The sequence below is a fragment of the Camellia sinensis genome, chromosome 14 (assembly GCF_055761805.1).
Source record: "Camellia sinensis isolate YWXY chromosome 14, ASM5576180v1, whole genome shotgun sequence".
Taxonomy (NCBI): Eukaryota; Viridiplantae; Streptophyta; class Magnoliopsida; order Ericales; family Theaceae; genus Camellia; species Camellia sinensis.
Genome location: NC_138974.1, coordinates 66,625,766 through 66,646,273, shown reverse-complemented (window position 1 = coordinate 66,646,273; position 20,508 = coordinate 66,625,766). Strand labels below are relative to the sequence as shown.

The following is a 20,508-nucleotide window of genomic DNA, read 5'->3' as shown; positions in this document are numbered from 1 at the left end:
TCTTTCAGGTTTTTATACGGACGCAGCCTTCGCTTGAGCGAGCAAGGGCGGACATGCAACTTCGAATGCAATTTTGCATTTTGTTTCGGGGGCGCTGCCCCCTCCACCCCCGCGAGCTGACCGGGCAGCTCGATCCCCGTCATAATCAGCGAAGTGGCAATCTTGAAAGCATTAACATCACAAACTTCTCTGCAAGGCACAATTTGGGTTAGATTGGCATCTAAAAACTCGTAGCCTCACTGAAATAAAAAGTGCGAAAACAAATACAACTGAAAGGAGTTTTGTCAAACGGGGTTGCCAAAAATAAAAACCTAACAATCTCCCCCTTTGGCAATGCCGTGACAAAACACATCTAACAAATAAAATCCTAATCACCCCAACCCATTACTGCTAACAAACGCAAACTTCTTTCTCAAGGTCATAATCTGCAAAACAGCTATTAGTGCCACAATCTCCAAACCAACTATTAGTGCTACCAGAGTATATAAAAAAAAAAAAAAAAAAAAAACAATAAATATATGACTAGATTATCTTGAAGCATGAGATAAAAAATGAATAGATGGAAATTGGAGATTTTAAGAACATGTAGCATGAAAACATGAAAACTAAGACACATGCACCCGACACATGAATGGATGAAATCCTACTACGACACATGTGCATGAAAACATGAACAACAACTTTCTCCCCCTTTTTGTCACGAATTGACAATGGAAGCTCAATCAACTAAAGCATGATCATAAACCACACAAGCAATGATATGATGATGTAAATATCAAGAGCATGCAAGAAGGAAATAATAAGCAAACAGTGCATGGCAACATGCAAACCAACAAAAACCAATCTCCCTTTCACTCAAAGCAACCACAAACATTGTACAGAAAACAATGAACAAGAAGAAAACAACAAAAATAATGTGGTGGAGCAAGCAAGAAATCTCAGATTTGTACCTTAGAACACATGAGATTATCCAAGAAACACAATTACTTGAAAACACAATGTGCACAGTCTATAGAAAAGTCCTCGTGAAAGAAAGTGATGCATTATGTGAAAAGCATAGATCCCATGATAAAAGTGTGTGTGTGACTCTTGGAGTTCGACAAACACAAGATTCAAATCCTAGTAGTGATCTGAAAGCTGGACCTTTGACAAGAGAATCTGAGCACCACTACGGAAAGTCAAACCACTAGGAATCAAGGGGTATTTGGTGAGTAAAGGCGGAGGCTCCCCCTCAATCAATAAATCCTTCATTTTTTCCTTTTCTTTTTCTTTTTATTTTTTTACATCTTTTTCTTTTCTTTCTTTTGCACATTTTTTTCTTTCTTTTGCATACTCATTGGCGGCTGACACGCTCAAGAGTATGGAAACCGAACCAAAGAAGCGTGGATATAATAAGGATGGCCTGGTTGGTGACTCTGAGGTAGCCTTTTCCTCATGGCTGGACTACAAAGAATAGAGGGAAAAGCCGTGGAGGTGCAAAAAGATGGAAGGTGGTTAAGAGACTCAACATCACCCATGATATGCTAGTATAGGTCAATTCCTCTAGAAAAGCAAAAGATACAATGCCAGAAGTCCATAGAAAAAAAATAATCACTAAGGTGGAAGACTCTGATATTTGCTAATCCAAGAGTGTGTACAGAATGAGACATACTAATAAAAAAACACACACTCCAAAATGAGTAATGACCACAGAAAGCACACACATATTAACATGTAATGGATATTCTTATCAGTTCCAGTATGCACTAAGGACCACTCAAAAATTTCAAACTTGCAAAACCATACTAAGAAAATCTTTTTGGATTTTTTTTTTTCATTTTTTTTTTCTTAACCAAAGCAAGACAAAAAAAAAAGAACATGCACACATTAAGTGACTTAAAAAGAAAAACACAAAAAAATGAATAATCAATCTTAACACAAGTCAATTTTTCTCATCCACACCGCTTTAGTATGAACAAAGTTATGAGAATTGCGGTTCTTGGGTGGTGTCTTGACGTTGTGGTTCCCTTCCTTTTCAATGGGAACCCTTTTCGACTTGGTTTCCAACTTCCTATAGCTAGGTCTAGGCAAATGCAAACTCACTCCATGTTTGGTCTCAAGCACATCAAAATAACGAGGTCTAATATGACCCTTAACCTCATTACCACCAATGAAGTGTCCCTTACCCCACAAGATGTTGGAATTTCTTCCATCTCTATGAGACAGTCTCCCATGCAATTCATAACAATAAGAGCGAATATAACTATGCATACCATAATGATGACAAATAAAAACAGGGTGTACCTTCTTTTCTTTTACCTTACCAACTCTAGGAAGTTTGGGAAGTCCATCCTTATGTTGAATTTTTGTTCTCCCTTTCCTTGAGTTCTTGTATCATGAGATGTAGATGCACTCTGTTTTTGCTCTTTGTTATCACCAAAGCCAATGTCACTCTTGTCATAACAAATTTGTTGAGACCCAATGATATTGTCCAAAGTCTTTGATCCTCTGTTCCAAAAACTAATGGTAGCCATAGCACACTTGAGTTCTTCCTCTTTCTTGATCATTAGTTCTTCCAAAGCAACTTGAGACATCTCGAGAGTTTCAATCTTTTCTTCATATGTTGCATAGATTTGCTGTAACTCATTCCTCTCTATCTCACAAGTCAAGAGTTTTTCACAAAGAGCTTGTCGATCATTAGAAATCTTAAGGGCATCATTCCTAGCCTCGAAAATCTCTTTCTTTAATTTGACATTCTCACTTTCACATGCTTTGAGTTTCGTAGTGAGTTTGTCATTCAATTTGGATAAGTTAAGAGACTCCTTATACAACTTTTCATAAGCTTGCTCAAGCTCTTCATCATCACTCTCCGAGGATTCATCATTAGTGGCATTCTCAACCGACCTCTTCGGATACTCTGTTCGTCCTTCAGTTTCGGAAGCCGCCATGAAAGCAAGGAACTGTTTATGTCCCTCTTCACCTTGATCTTCATTGTCACTTTTATCTTCATCAGATTTTGATTCATCATCCCAAGTGATAGCGAGGGCTTTCTTCTTCCTCAAACGAGTGGGGCATTCTGAAGCAAAGTGGCCAAATCCTTAGTATTCATAGCATTGGACTCTTTCAGAGTTCCCTTGTATCTTTCCTTTCTCCTTCTCGGCTATAGGATTAATTTTGAGTTTATCTTTGCCTTTAGATTTATGAGTATGAGTAGATTCCAAAAGTTTATGATTCTTTTTCAAAAAAAGATTTTTTAAATTGTTTTATAAAAGCATCCATAATCTTGGAATCTATCTCACAATCCTCATCAGAATCCTCTCCAACTCTATGAGCACTACTACAAGCAATAGCATCTTTTTGTTTCTTTTTGAAATTCCTATGTGCCTCATAAGTTTGGAGATTTCCAACCAACTGATCCAGCTTGAGGTTGTCAACATCTTGAGCCTCCTCAATAGCCGTAACTTTTGGTTGGAACCGATCGGGCAAGGATCTCAAAATTTTTCCCACAACTTTGGATTCTGGTATTTTTTCACCTAAATTAAAGCGGAAATTTACAATGTCACCCAACTTCGCATAAAATTCATCAAAGGTCTCATTATCTTTCATTGAAAGGTTTTCGAAACTAGACGTGAGCCTTTGAAGTTTTGAGCGTTTAACAGAAGGAGTGCCCTCATGAATAGTTTGTAAGATATCCCAAGCCTCTTTTGCAACTTCACAATTGCAAATTCGACTAAACTCTTCAGGTGTGACAGCGCAAAAGAGAAAATTGATAGCTTTACTATTCCAGCTACTATTTTGGTAATTAATTATGTCCCACTTTTCAATTGGTTTGGGGAAAGTTACTCCATCAACGGTAATTGTTGGTTCGGTCCACCCATTCATGACAGATTGCCAAATTTTTTCATCTATAGATTTCAAAAACGATCTCATCCGAGCTTTCCAAAAAGAATAATTGGATCCGTCAAGTAGGGGTGGTCGAACCATAGAATTTTCCTCACGAATTGAATCTATTTTCACAAATCAAACAAGCTCTCGCTCAAAAGTTTTAAAAAACAAACGAGCAACCCGCTCTGATACCAATTGAAAAATCTAGAAATCCCCTAGATGTTGATTTGTGATTATGTATCAATTTTAAGTAGTATATAACAATCCCAATCACACAATCAAGACAAATCGACACAACTATTTTACGTGGAAAAACCACAATTGGACACCTCCAATTGTGATAAAAAAAACCACGGGCAACAGCCACAAAACAATCCACTAAGAAGATATAAAGGAATTACAAAGGTATACTCTCAATTACCTAGCGAATCCATGCTCGAATTGAACCAACCTCTATGTGTCTCTTCCAACCCGTCTTCACGTCAGAATTGTCTTGACGATGAGCCACTCCGAAATCCACCAAAGTTTCAAGCTCGAATTCTTCAGAATCCACCGAAGAACAACTCTCTCTTTTGTATAGAACAAACAAATAATCCTTTGATGTATACTCTTTAAACCAGGAGTTGAATACTTAATCAAAACATCAAAGAAAACCAGCAAAATATCCCCAGATATAAACCTTAGAACCCAAGAAGAAGATTTGGAGAAGTAATCCTAAAATCTGACAGAAACCCGTACTTATAGAAATCTGAATTGCGATGCTCGCTCGAGTGAAGACTCTCTCGCTCGAGCGAGGAACCAAAAACGCGTGTTTTCCATAAGTGGCTTCACTCGAGCCAAACAACCTGCGCTCGAGCGTGAAATCATCTCTTTCAGGTTTTTATACGGACGTAGCCTTCGCTCGAGCGAGCACTCCTTCGCTCAAGCAAGCAAGGGCGAACATGCAACTTCGAATACAATTTTGCATTTTGCTTCGGGGGCGCTACCCCTCGACCCCGCCTGGGCGCTGTCCCAGACCCACCAAGGGGCGTTGCCCCCTCGATCCCTGCGAGCTGACCGGGCAGCTCGATCCCCGTCATAATCAGCGAAGTCGCAATCTTGAAAGCATTAACATCACAAACTTCTCTGCAAGGCACAATTCGGATTGGATTCACATCTAAAAACTCGTAGCCTCACTGAAATAAAAAGTGCAAAAACAAATACAACTGAAAGAAGTTTTGTCAAACGGGGTTGCCAAGAATAAAAGCCTAACATAATAAAATACAATATAATAGTAAATTAGGTTAAGGGTGCTATCACTAGAAAGAGGGGGAAAAAAAAAAAGGCTTGTGCACGGGGGAGTTCTGAGAAAGAGAGATGGGAGGGAGTGAGAGAAGGGAGAGGTAGAGAGAAAAACAAAAGGGTTAGGGTTTTATTTTGATGGTTTTATTAATTTTCTAAGTATTTTTTTGATCTTCAAAAAAATAATTGTGAATGCAAAATCCACTTTTCTTGATTTATGTTTATTTTGTTGTTTTTATTTATTTGATATTGGTTTAATATTTTACGTGTATGTAGATAATGGATTGATTTCAATTATTTTGGTTAATTGTATATGCAAGGTTTAAAGTTTTTATATATATTTATTTTCACATTCATGGATATATGAAATTAAAATAAATTAGGAACCCATAGATAAATTTTGTATACTCCACCATGACTCCATGAATTGTTGTTTTATTTGAGTGTTGTTGAGCAAAGTTTAAAAAAATATATAAATAAATAGAGGATTATGATATTTATTTGAATGCCTTAGACTCGGCATTGTTATGTTTGTTCTCATGAGTAAATGAGGGGTTGTATATATATATATACATATATTGTTGTCTCGTTCTTAGGAGTAGACGAGTACTTTGATGTACGTGCATACGTATATTCTAACCGTATGGGGAGTGTAGGTTAAACTCGGGACGATATCCCCATACAAGTTTGGCTTCGGAGCGATGTTAGGCCGGAAGTGAAGGGTTGAAGTGGTAGAGTTAAGGTACAAATAATTAAATATGAGCTTATTGGTATAGTTTGAATTGTATTGATTTATACATCTGGAAAAAAAAATAAACGACCTCGATAAATTACGAAATTTAAGCAGAGGCATGTCTACGCAATTCCAGACAACTTTGGTATTTTAAATTTTTATTAAAAAGATCAATTAAAATTTATAATCGGATGATCTTAGTTAGGGGTGGGCGCGGGTCAGTTGCGGCCACAGAACCTCCAATCCGCCATCCGTCCGCCAGATTGGCGGATTAGAGAAAATCAATCTGCATCCGTCCGCTAATTCGGCGGATGTGGATTGAGCGGATTGGCGGATGGATGCGAATAGGTTTGGCGGTTTAAAATTTAATAAATTTTCAACATAATTCAACTTATGCGCTTCCTCAAAAAAAGAAGAATAAAGTATTACAGTCAATGACTTAAAAAAAATATTACAATCACTGCATGCCTCATCCAAAGCAAAAAAGTTTGAAACTTTAAAATATCATAATCACTGCATGCCTCATCCACATACTACAATCACAGCATACCTCATCCACATAAAGTTTTACAATCTGTTGTTCTTAAAATATAAAAACAATTCAAACCACCAAAACCATGAACAGAGCAGTAATATAGATTGTATGTCTCTGTATTGTTACATCTATATTTGTTTTTGAAAACAAAAACCAACCAGTATATATCATATATTTTCTATTTATTATTTTTAGAGATAGATTTAAAATCAAAAAATATAGATAAATAATACGTTTATTTTTTTCAATTCAAAAAGATATTTAAGTTGAAAACTTTTTTTCAACAGAGTATTTAAACTCTTTTTTAATTGAAAACACAAACAGAATATTTAAACAAACTAAAAACACAAAGTCTTATAAATTATTAGGGGTGCTCGCGGTTTGGCGGTTCGATTGTGGCCAAAGGAATCTCAAATCCACCATCCGTCCGCCAGATTGGCGGAGTGGAAAAAATCAATCCGCAACCGTCCGCTCGTCATCACGCATCCGTCCAAAATGCGGCGGATCGGTTCGGTTCGGTCGGTTTTGGCAGATCAATATATCCACTGCTCATCCCTAATCTTAGTTACAATAGTTTTTATTCATTTTAGCAATGTAAATTTTAGATTTTAGCAATAGTTTTTATTCTTTTTCAGTTTTAGGTTTTTTGGTCGATTTTTGTCTAAGTTCTTCCATCAAGTTTTTCTCTCAACCTGTTCAATTTCTACTAAATCCTTTCGCTTACCTTTTAGGAAATTTAATTCTGTACAACTTTTGTTATTTGAGTTTTGGTCAATTCGAATGATTTAAGCTTGAAGCGGTGCATTTTTATACTTCTTCAGTAATATACTTATGATTAAATTATATTAATTTTATTTTTTTGTAGAATTGTGAGTTTTACTAACTTTTTATGCAGGGTTGACCCACCATTTTTTTTTTTATATACTCAATTTATATTTAGCTGTATATGGGCAAGAAACTAAATGTTACTATATCTCGGGAAACTACCTCTTCGTCTCAATGCGAGTGGTACTACTTGTCTTGTCCCGTAACAAAAATTAAATATACTTTTGTTTATGTCTGGTGAACACGTGGGTGTCAAATCTTGTACTCATATTAGTATACTTGTATGCTAACCCGTTTTGTCTCTTGGCATCTCGGGTGCATTTTGTTTGAGCAGAGCCGATCTTCCTTTGTAAGATTAGTTGAAATTACGGTGGTGATAAGAAACAATTATGATTATAGGACATGTCTCTCCGACTTATTTTGTTTTCTTGAGTGTAAGGTTTATATTATTTTTTTTATGACCTTAGTATTTTGATAATTTTACATTCTTGGTAATTTTCTAATTTTACATTATTTAAATTGTTTTGATTATTTGTTACTACTTTAATGTTGAAAATATTGAATAATGATGAATTTATGATGAATGGTTTAGTTAACATTTTGTTAATTTTTTTTTTATTCCTTGTAATTTTTTTTGAGTATTGAAATTTACTTAAATAAAATTGAAACCACATTTAAATTTTTGTTTCATTCTCTCTTTTTATGAGTTCAATTTCATTCATGTAGAATTATAAAATAAGCCCAGTTATTCAGGCCCCAGCTCCAGTTTTTTTTTTTTTTTTTAATTTCATTTAAAATTAGCTAATTAAATAAATAAGTCAAAATTAAACACGTTCCAAAATTTATTAAATTTTTAAATTAAATTTAAACAAACTACTACTCAACTTGACTCAACTATATGCACAATAAATATCAAATTACTTCAACTCAACTTAATTAAAACTCAAACATAAAAGCGTTTTGAAATAAAATTTCGACTCAAACATAAATAACTTACTACTATATTTATATCGACTCATTTACAACTCCAAATTAAAAATACAAAACTAAATAAATAAACTAACTGATCAGACGTGATGGTAATAATCAGATCATACAAAAAGTGGTATTGGATTTTTAGTAATAAAGTAGATCTCTTATTTTGACTCAACACAGTTTTTCCCCTTTTTGTTGAATGAGTAAATCTTTCCCCAAAGGTTGATGATAAGCAGGCATGCAAAAAGCTGAGTGCTTTTCTTAGAAGGCCAAGACACAGAATCTAAACTGAGCGAGGGGAGGAAAAAATAGAAATAAAAAAGGAAACAGACCAGAAAAGAAAAGAAAAAAAAAGGGGTCAATTTCATAAAAGTTAAAGTCTTAATCTTTGTACCAAAAAAATAATAATTTGTTGTAATTTTGATCTTTGAGTTTGAAGAACCACCACCAAAACAAATAATCCCCAATAAACAAGTTCAGAAACAGGGACAGGGAAGGAGATCATCTAACAGGATTCATAACAAGTTCCATACAAATCAATGAAAAAACAAAAGAATTAGTAAAATAGTGGCAACAAAATAGCTTCTTGCTTTTCAAAACCTTCCCAATTCTTCCAAAAGGCCAATCTTCATTCTCAAAAACCAACAATTCTGTGACTTTTTTGTGTAAATTTGATCACTCTCCAGCTACTGCAATTGGGTCCCCATTCCATGAAAGATTAACCATATCTCTACTTTAACTAGGAATACTCCTACTAGCATTCAATTCTTACGCGTGGGTTTCTATTTACATATAGTTTTGTTAAAAGAAGATTTCTCTGCCTTCTTTTGTTCCAGAAATTCAATTCCTTCCTCAAAAGAGAACCCAATCCCAAAAGCAGAAAAAACTTTTCCTCTCTTGTCTGACTCTCCTCCGAAAACCAAAAATCACCACCGAGACATTTCATTCCTGTCTTCCAAAACCCAAGCTCTGCTACGCCGCCTCATATACCTACTGAAAACTGAACCAGAGTGACTCTGACTTCTCCTAATCGATGACCCTGATTCTGAAATACTCGAATGTGATGAAGAACCAGAAGAAGAACCCCTAAATCGCCCAAAAAACGAGAACATATTACGGAAAGCCCTACCCAACCCTCCACCACCACCACCGCCTTGTCTCGATCTGCTCCTCCTCGACCCCCACGCAACCCTCCTCGGCGCACCACCACCGCTGTTGTTGAATCCACCGTCCATTTCCGTGTACACTGCAGGGAGCTCTCTCTCGCCGCCCAATCTTCTTCCCCCTGAAAACCTACCCACCGCGAATCCACCGCCTGGGAGTCTCCATATGGTGAGCCCAATCGCCTCTTCATCGTTTGGGGCTCGAGACGGGTCTCCAATTTCGAGCTCCGATGACGCTGTTGCGTCGGTGGGAAGTTCGTGGCGACAAACAGGGCACGAATTACGAAGAGACAACCAAGGGAGAATACAATCTGAATGGTATATGTGTTTACAAGGCATTTCGCGAGCTTCAGAGCCGAGATCGAAAGCTTCTTTACACACAGCGCAGTGCGATTCAGAGCTGATGTGTCCGTCGACGATTTCAATCGTCGGCATCGATTCGACAGCGGCTTTTGACGCCGGAGGCTGATCGTATCGACCTATCCCGTTGATTTCGAACTGCGACAGCTGATCAAGCAATCGATCAAACCCTGATACCATCAAAAACTCCGACATGGCCGCCGGAAGAGGGCGGAGCCCTGACCCATCGCCGTCGTCGTAGTACAACTCGAAGCTCCTCTGCTCTCCGCCGCCACCGTCATCGCCACCGCCGTCGGCCGGACCTCGCAGCACGATGACCGGATTGAACGGTGATCGGTCACCGTGGTTCCGCCGCTGCCGGCGGTTGCTGCCGAACATGTAGATCGCGGCGGCGTCCGGCTGAGGCGGCGGAGGAGGAGAAGCATGCACCGCCTCAATGAATCCGCTGTCGCAGTCTGGACAAACTACGGTGCCTTGACGCGAAACCCTAACGAAGCGAGTGCAGTTGTAACACCAATACGACGCCGTCGAGTCCATCTTCCGTCGATCTTATTAGATCTGAAATATATATCGAATAAATAGACAGAACGCGCCGAAGATTTTACAGACCGACGATGAAGATGAAGATGTGGATGTGAGAGTGAGAGTGAGAGTGAGAGAGAGAGAGAGAGAGAGAGAGATGTATTGATGGGTGTGAAAAAGAGAAGAATAAGGGTTTATAAACACGCGTGATGATTAGATAACGGCAGAGGAGCGTTCACTTTGCTCTGTTATTAACGGCGTCGAACATCGAGTGAAGTTTCCATGGCGTGCAACCAACGCGACGGTAGTCGAGCGAGCATTTTAACGGCGTTTCGTTGCGTGGCAATTGGAATGGAGTTTTAATTAGATATACTGTAGTTTTCATCTTAATTTTAAAATGATATCAACTCAAAATTTATCATTTTGGTTTAGGTATGATTTATTATTTTTTTTAGGTAAGTTATTAATAGGCCTTAATAATTATATTTAATTCTATTGAAAATAAATATTAACAAAAACATTGTTACAAATAATTTTTTGTGATAATTTTTTATATGTTATTAAAAATTAGTAATTAGTGAATTTTTTTGGTCATTTTTTTATAAATTTTCTTTCTAAGGTTTGGTTTGGGATACACTAAATAATACAAAAAGTCACTATCCTATTTAAGTCACATCATCTTATTTAAATCACATCACCTCTCTAATACATCACATCAAACCCAACCCAAACCCAACCCATATAAGCCAATAAGTCAAAAAGTGCACTTTTTTAGAACATCTCAAACCAACCCTAAGTGTTTTATTTCATTTAACTCATATTCTTTTTTAGTATTCTTTTAAGTCCTATTTAATATAATATAAACAAATCATTCTTTCTAATTTTTTAGATATGTTTCGATTTTAAAACTAATACATAACAATAGTCCCTCATTTTATGAAAAAAATATTTCATTCATTCTAAAAAGAAATTCTTTTCTTTATTCCATGGTGAAAATGTCTCCCTTTCTAAGGAGAAAATCTCTCCCTCATTTTATGGAGAAAATATCAAATTTTAAATTTTGAATCTTTTTATAATAATATGAAAATTTTAAAAATAACACAACAAAAAATCTGAATGAAAATCAAAATACAATATGGATGTTCACAGTAAACAACAAACATACAACTAACTTTTGAAAAAACAAAACACATACTAAAAATGTTCACAATAAATAACAAATATATAACTAACTTTTGAAAATACAAAACACATACTAAAATATAATATGAATGTTCGCAACAAACAACAAATATACAATTAACCTTCAAAAAAATAAAATTCATACTAAAATACAATGTGAATGTTCACAATTTTTAATTAACATACAACTAACCTTAAAAAAATAATTCATACCAATGTAAATATTTACACTGCAACCTGAAAACATAAAACAAAATTGAAAAAAGTAAAAATCGATTATTTCAATTGTTCAATGGTAACAAAAATGATTGTTCAACTAATAAGCATAGTAACAAAAACAACAAACACACAATTAACTTTTGAAAAAATAAAACTTATACCAAAAATTCAATGTGAATGTTCACAATTTATAATTAATATACAACTAGTTTTAAAAAATAAAAATAAACTCATACCAATATGAAAAACATTCACACTACAACGTTAAAACATAAAATAAAATTGAAAAAAGTAAAAATCGACTATTTTGATTGTTCAATAATAACAAAAATGGTTATTCAACCAACAAGTATCATTAAAAAAAATAACAAAATACAACTAGCTTTCAAAAAAAAAATTAAAAAAAAAAAACTCATACTAAAATATAATGTGAATGTTCACAATTTTAAATTAATATACAACTAACCTTAGAAAATTAAATTCATACCAATGTGAACATTCACACTGCAACAAGAAACAAAATTAAAAGAAAAAAATGATTATTTCAATTGTTTAATAGTAACAAAAAATGATTGTTCAAACAACAAGTATATTAACAAATAACAAATAACCAATATGATATAATTATGTCCATATCTATATTCAATCACTTATTTTTCAGATTTTCAAATAATGTGAAATGTGAACATTCATACTGATTGACAAAAAAAAATAGAAATAATGGCAGCAATAGAATTAGAAATTCAAAAAAAAACTCAATCATTCTAAAAATAAAAAATAAAAATCACTCACATCCTCACCTAGGGATGGCAATTTGAAACCGGCCCGACGGGGACCCGACCCCCCGACCCCGATCACAATGGTTTTTCCCCGAAAAATATCCCCGTGGGGACGGGGATGGTATTTAAAATTAAATCCCCGATTAGTTTCGGGCCAGGGACGGGGATAGCTTTCACAGCCCCGGACCTGGCCCGTCCCCGTCCCCGTCCCCGGTTTTCTCCCCGAAATAAAATTACTATAATACCCCTGTCTGTATATATTACTCTAATTTCTGTCCCCTTCCTCACACAATCACACAAACACAGAAGATTCGCGTGTGAGAGAGAGAGAGAGAGAGAAGAAAGTCACAGAGTCTGATCTCCTTCGCTGCCGTCCTCCGCCGATCTGATAGCACCGCTCCTCCACCGCCCTCCTTAACTCTCTCACTCGTATCTCCTCTCTCGACTCTCTCGTTCTCACCTGAGTCACCTCTCACTCTCTCTCAACTCTCTCGTTCTTCTCTCTCTCTCTAAGCTCTCTCACAGTTACGGGGACATCACCGCCACCACCGCTGGCCCCGCCACAGCCACCGTCACCGTCGACCTCGCCAACACCGTCGATCTGTTAGATCTGTCCTCTCTCTCTCTCTCTCTCTCTCTCTCTCTCTCTCAGCTCTCTCACAGTCACGGGGACATCACCGCCACCACCGCTGGCCCCGCCACAACCACCATCACCGTCGATCTCGCCAACACCGTCGATCTGTTAGATCTGTCCTCTCTCTCTCTCTCTCTGATCTGATGTTGTTGTTGAAAATTGATCTGTATAATTTTTTTAATTTTTTTTAATTTGTTCAATTATCTGTATTGTTCAAAATTGATCTATATTGTTCACAAAGTTGATCTGTACTCAGATCTGGTTTGTTGATTTGTAATATTATATTGATTAGTCAGTGTTTTGTTGAACAAAATTCAAACAAAAAAAAAAAACTCGGGGATATTTCGGGGTCGGGGAAACCCGATCCCCGTTAGGGGACGGGGACGGGAGGGTGAAGGGCTCCCCCGCTGGGGATCGGGGGCGGGGGCGGGGATTTTGTAATCTTCGGGGATCGGGGACGGGGAGGGTGGTCCCCGGCCCCGCCCCGGCCCGTTGCCATTCCTATTCTCACCTTCATCATCATCTTTATCATTACCACTATAATTAATAATCTATGCAATTTCACTATTCCATCAATCCAAATCAAATCAAACCCATCTTTGAAGAATATGTTTGTAACAAAATTGACTGGATATAAAGAAAGTTTCAATAATGGAGAAACATAGAGTTTCGAACACAGAGTAACAATGGACGAACACAAAAGTTCGAATACAAAGTGACAATTGATGAACACAAAGCTTCACCGCAACAATGGACAAACATAATATTATTTCACCACCATGTGTAAACTAGAATTTCTAAACCCTACCAAATAAAGAGTTTCAAATCCTAGCACAATGAAACAATACCATAAATGTGAATTAAACTAATCAAAAAGAAAAATATGAATCATGGTAACTACCAAAATAGAAGTAGCAATAAAAATGAAATATGCATTTTTTTTTTCTATGTAATACATATCAACAATAAACATAAAGATATAATAATCCAACAAACAATATAAATAAATAAAAAATGATCTCAGGGAATAAAAGTATAAATACATAGGACTATTTTTATAAATTATCTCTAAAAATTACAATTAATGACGTTTTTCTGTAACAAAATTTTTAAACTGTTGCTAAAAATTAAAAATTAATGACATTTTTTTTATGATTTTTTAAAATTGTCACTAAAATTTATAATTTGTGACATTTTTTGTGACAAAGTTTTTAAACTGTCACTAAAAATTAACAATTAATGATGGTTTTGAATAGTATTTGATAAAAAATATCATTAATTCTCACACGACATATTGGATAATAAGTCTACCTATTAGGACCTACACGTAAGTTCTCTGTTTATTTTTTGATTTTTTATGTATTTAAAAAATTATAAAAAAAAATAGAGAGGTAATATGACTTAAATAAACCAATAAATCAATAAACTTTTTATTTTTTGTGTTGCCGGAGCAATCATTTTATTGCAATTGCCCCTTCATTATTTTAATTTTATATTTTAAAGCCTGTTATGGTTTCTTTGCCAATTGTTATTAACATTCAAAATTCTAGAGATTATAAGGGCAATAAAACTACAGTGTAAATAAATAAATAAATAAAAGTATATCAAAGTTATTAAAATTCTAATTTAAGTTGTACGTGCCATTTTTTCAATCTAAAATGCCAATGACAAAATGAATTGCATTAAAACATAAATAAAAATATGAAGTTTACATTGATAGAATGAAAATAATGATGATTATTGTCCCAAAAACAAATAAAGGAAATTTTATAATAAAACAATTAAAGGTTTCAGCTTTGAAACAAGGGATATTTATCAATAAACCTCATCTTATAAACAAGTACTCTAATTAGTCCAAAATTTTTCTATTGATCAGTTAAGTCCTATTAGTAGAGAGTTTCTTTCTATTTGGTCCTATTTTTTATTTTAGTAGTGTTTTGATAGATAATTATACCCCTTTATTAATATGACAAGTATGATATGATATTCCAATATGGCAAGTATTAATATCACACTCCAACGATGTGTTGCTCCAAAAATTTTTAAAAAAAAATTAGCGTACTTTTTCTAAAAACTTTTAGAAAAAGTTTTATAATGTGACACTCCAAAACTTTTACTCTAAAAAAAATAATTCCTCCTCAGTGTACCTTTTCAAATGTGATAATGGCAAATATGATGTGACACTTTAAAAAAATAAAAATTTCGTAATATACTTTTCTCAAATGTGACAACATAAGCATGTATGACATGACACTCTAAAAAAAATAAAAATTCCTTAATGTACTATTCTCAAACATGACAACGTAGTAAGTATGATGCAACACTTCAAAAAAAATAAAAATTCTTTAGTGTATTTTTTTCAAACGTGTCAATGTGATAGGTATAATGTGACACTTTAAAAAAAATTAAAAATTTCTTAGTGTACTTTTCTCAAACGTGACATGTGATAATTTAATTTGACGGGTATGATGTAACACTATAAAAAAATTAAAAACTGTTTAATGTACTTTTTCCAAATGTGACACTCTAATGTGGTGAGTATGATGTGACACTAAAATCTCTTTAGTGTACTTTTTCTAAATGTGACATTCCAGTGTGACGATGTGACAACCTTCACTACTGTTTACTGATAACACTACTGATTACTGCTAAACTGAGATTGATCATGATAAATAATTGAATTGATTGAAATTCTGAGCTAATTGATTGAGTGTGTTAGTTTAAATGCCTTTCCATCTGTTTGTCATTGAATTATTTGTTCGTGTTTTAAGTTTCAAATTATAAATTGAAGGCCTTATTCGCGGCCGAATCCGAAATTGATTAATGTTTTATGCTAATCGGAATTTATGTGATTTTATAGTATATTTAATTGAAATGTGATTTGGTATGTTTAAATTGGATTAAATAATGCTAATATACAAGAGTTGGACTTATTCACCAAATTGCCATGCTTAGTGGACAATTCTAGGACTTGTTTAATCACACTTCATACACTTTTGATGCAACACTTCCTCAGCCATTTTGAGAGCTTGAACCGACTAAGAGAGAGAGAGAGAGAGAGAGAGAGAGAGAGAGAGAGAGAGAGAGAGAGAGAGAGATTGAGTTCAACTTGAAGGTTTTGCTTGAAAATTAAAGGAATTGAAGGTTAATTGCATAATTGAGCCTCTAGACTTGACATTGAGGAACCTAGGTAAGGATTTCATCATTTTAATTGTGAAATCAAGTTAGTTCTTGCATGGTTCTTAGAAGATTAGAGTTTTAAAGCCAAGAATTGGTTTGAATGTTGAATTGAGTTACAATTCATGCATGCATGTGCATATTTTGAAGTTTAGAGTTGTTTTCATGGAAATTATTGTATGCATGTCTATATTATTGTTATGATCCACGAATTCACCATGTTTTTGGAAGGATTGGCTCTTTGGAGCATGTATTAAAAGCTTTGAATTCATTAGAACACATGCATGTTACATTTAAATTATGTTCTTGTAGTTTTCTTTAAAATTATGTTTAATTGAACTACCTTTGGGCTTTGATTTTGCAAATTGATCTTCAAACACATGTTATACTATGAGTTTACAAGAGTTTTCCAGAAAATTAGCCCAAAAGGATCGAATTTGATGCGTTAAAGTTGAGTTTTGAGCTTGAGGTTCAAATCTGAAAATTCCAGATTTTGGACTCACGCTCGAGTAAGGAACTCCACGCTCGAACATACACCTTGTGTTCATGCAGTCCGCTCGAGCGAGGAAAGTGGCGCTCGAGCGTGAAATGCGTGTATCCAGTACTTTGCATGTGTTTACAGTCCGCTCGAGTGAAAGAGTTCATGCTCGAGCGAGGACTTGTGTCTCACGCTCGAGCGTGGATCGAGCGCCCGTCAAGCGTGATTTTTGTGCATCCAGTATTTTTACTGTAACTTACAGTCCGCTCAAGCGACGGAAGTCACGCTCGACCGGAGATCCTTTGTCAGCATGTCCGCTCGAGCGTAGAAAGCCACGCTCGAGCGAGACCCCTATTTTCTGAAAATTTTGAAAAGTGTTTTAAAGTACATCTTCGCATCCTTATTTCTTCCTAAGCATTTCTAGGCCTAGTTTAAGGCATCTTAATAAGGATATTGATGTAGAATCAAACCGAGGCAAATTAGGGATTAAGTTATTATTTCCCAACTGTGTAGCTTAGTGTGTGTTCATCCTGTAACTGTGTAGGGTTGGTATCCGTGGACGCGCACTAGCTTACTTGTAGCCCAGAATTCTGTGAGTAACAATGTTGTAAAGATATATTCAATCATGAATACTTTCTGAATGATCAACTGTACTGTTTTTTGAACTGATTTTCTTACTGAATGAATGCTTATCCTATTTGCGAACTGTATTCGTGGCATCCATAGCAATTTACTGTTACTATATTGTTACTGCTACTGTTACAGAGATCTCTGTCGGTTCCCATGTTGGAACCACTACTGTTTACTGATATGATAGCCATCGACTGACTGTTCGGTCTATTAAGACCTACTGTACTGTTTGCTATGGAATGTACCACTTATGACTGTTATGATCGAATAATTGATATGCTGTTTAAATGACTGTTTTAAATACTAAAAGGACATTCATTCTTAACATCTTTACACAACTGTTATTCACTGGGTTTTAGCTTACTGTTTATATATATGTAGGTGTTCAGGCACCGGACAGGAGTTAGGAGCGTCGGATTAGCTCTTGTTTTGTCAAGCTAACCATCGTGCCTCACCTTGAGGTTCCAAGTGCTGCCAAGCTAAGGCTGCTTCGGGGTGTTTTAGATTCTCCCTTTCTGTATCTGTTTTGTATAGACTGTATAGACCGTTACTGTACTGTTATGGTAGGGACTTGGTCCCTAACCTGAATGATTGTATATGACGTATGTATATACTATTATGGTTTGAATATGTATATGTTTAAAAAGTTTTTTTTCATACAGACTGTCAGAGCTCATTGGACATCTTTTATTACTGTTTTGGCTTCCGCCAGCCCTTGTACTCTGTATTACTGTTTTACTGCTAAGCAAGTCTTTGGTAATCTCGGATTACTGGCCGGTTATGGTGTTAAACCCTTAAGAGCGAGTTTGGGTCGTGACAGACGGGCAAATGAGTCATTTCACATCAAAAATAACTAAATAGATTATAAGAAAAAATATTGGACTATATGGGTTACAAGTCTAAACTATGGGACTTATTGATCAATCTCTCTCGTAACAAATTAAATTAAGAATTTTTAATTTTATCAATTTAAATTTTAATCTTTTAATTTATTTTAATCTAAATTATTTGTTTATTTTTCTGAAGTAAATTTGTTAGAAAAACTATATTTTAGTTATTAAAACCAATTAAAATAGACATTTTAAATATTTTTCGTACATCTATATTGATTTAATGACTATGCACTGGTTTGGAAAGTTGGATTAGGATAGGTTGAGACTAAAATAGTCACAAAAAGATAAAATAAGTTTTTTAGGCTCAGGTTAAAAAATATCACATCCAAATCATAATCATTTCATTTTTTCTCTTACAAAAGTCAAAAAACTTATCCCAAATAAGACTTTTTAGAGCTAACCCACATCCTAAGCGAAGCCTAAGATTTTGTTTTTCTATTAATTTTACTTAACAAAAATAAATAAATAATTTAAATTACAAATAAATTTAAAAATTAAAGTTTAAATTGATAAATAAAATATGAGGGCTTATGTTATTATAAAACTCAAACATTGGAGTTATTTATTTATTTATTTTTTTAATTTTTCTAAAATAAATTAAATGACTAACATTCCGTTTATTTGGACCAAAAAAATTGGAAAATATTTTCTATATTTTTTGGTGTCTGATACAATAGACACGAAAGTCAACGAAAAATATTTTTCATAATACACAAAAATAAGGCCAAGTTTGGCTAGACTATTTTAGTCCATACTTTTTATCTTTTTATATTTTTTGAGTCACATCAATCAGCATCTCCTCTCTACTTTTTTTACACATAATTCAATAAAAATCAAAAAGTACACTTATTTAGTCTTCCCAAACTTGGCCTAAGTTTATATGAACAAAAAATATTTTTCACTTTTAAATTGTAAAAAACATTTTCTGAACTTGAGTCTTATCAATGTCACCACAATATCACAATAACTCTCACTTCACCATCACACCAGCATCACCATTGCCACTGTCAATTTGCCACCATTACCATCACTATCACCACTATCGCCGCTTCACCACCATACTACCACCTCCACCTTCATTTCACCACCACCATCACCAAATAAAAGAATAGTTATGTAAAACATATTTTTCTCCTAAATAAATAAATGGGGTGTGTAAATGAATTTTTGCTCTTAAGATTAACGGTATATTCTATTTGATATAATAATGGTAGACGGCGTTAGTGGTGCCGTGAAAATAGATTGGCCAGTTATCGATTAACTGTGGGCCGGAACAAGAGCGGGTTTAGTGTAAGCCAAACGGGTCGGGTTGGAGGGCGTTGACCAGACGAGGAAAGTGCTAACATTACAGGTTCGACCGCCGATTTTGAAACTAAAATCAATTAATCGTCGATAAAATAGTCTAACTTGACGGGAGATTCCCACCAAGAAACATGCGTTCCAGCCCAGCCCGAGGCATAGAATTTGGTTCTACTTTTTATTTTTATTTTATTATTTAAATCTAAATCTGGGTTTTACGTTTTAGTCTTGTAATTTTCAATAACTTGGCTCACTCATGATTATTATCGATCAAGACCACTCATTCAGACATACCATTTGATTAATTCAACGTGAAAGGTGTGAAATTATTCTCAACAAACCAGTTGACTATCCTTAATTGAGTTCAAATAAATATAGAAGAAAAAATAAAAGGGTTAATTACACTAATAGTCCCTATAGTTTGGGACTTGTGTCACTTTGGTCCCGGACTTTTCAATTGTGACATATTTGATCCTGAATTTTAAATCTTATTTCAAATAAGGACAATTGAAAATATTATTAAATTTTTTAAGGGTAAAATCGTCAATTTGATAAAATATAAACTAATTTAACAAAAACAAATGTCAAAAAAATATTTTTAATTTTTTTAAAATTATTTTTATCCACCAATGATAAAATTATATAAAATTAATAAAAATTACATGATTAATTTTTTAAAATTAATTTTAAATGATCATCATCCAAACACATAATACAAATTAATTTGGTAAAAAAAATGTCTAAAAGATTTATCAATTTTACATAATTTTATTTTTAGTAGGTAGAAATAATTTTTAAAAATTCAAAAATATTTGCTTGACATTTATTTTTGTCAAATTAGTTTATATTTTATCAAATTGATAATTTTACCCTTGAAAAATCAAATTATATATTCAATTGTCCTTATTTGAAATAAGATTCAAAATTCATGGTCAAATGTGTCACAATTGAAAAGTCAG

At 34.4% G+C, this 20,508-nt stretch overlaps 1 protein-coding gene across 1 annotated transcript; it reads right to left on the bottom strand.

Annotated features, from left to right (window-relative positions):
* Positions 1–8,600: 8,600 nt before the first annotated feature.
* LOC114318845 (E3 ubiquitin-protein ligase RDUF2) lies at positions 8,601–10,674 on the bottom strand. The gene has a single exon (XM_028265817.2). It carries the CDS (start codon positions 10,271–10,273, stop codon positions 9,140–9,142), a length of 1,134 nt encoding a protein of 377 aa, XP_028121618.1. The 5' UTR covers positions 10,274–10,674; the 3' UTR covers positions 8,601–9,139.
* Positions 10,675–20,508: the final 9,834 nt, after the last annotated feature.

Coding starts and splice junctions, on each gene's coding strand:
- LOC114318845 (XM_028265817.2), bottom strand. CDS start 10,273: ATGGACTCGACGGCGTCGTATTGGTGTTACAACTGCACTCGCTTCGTT.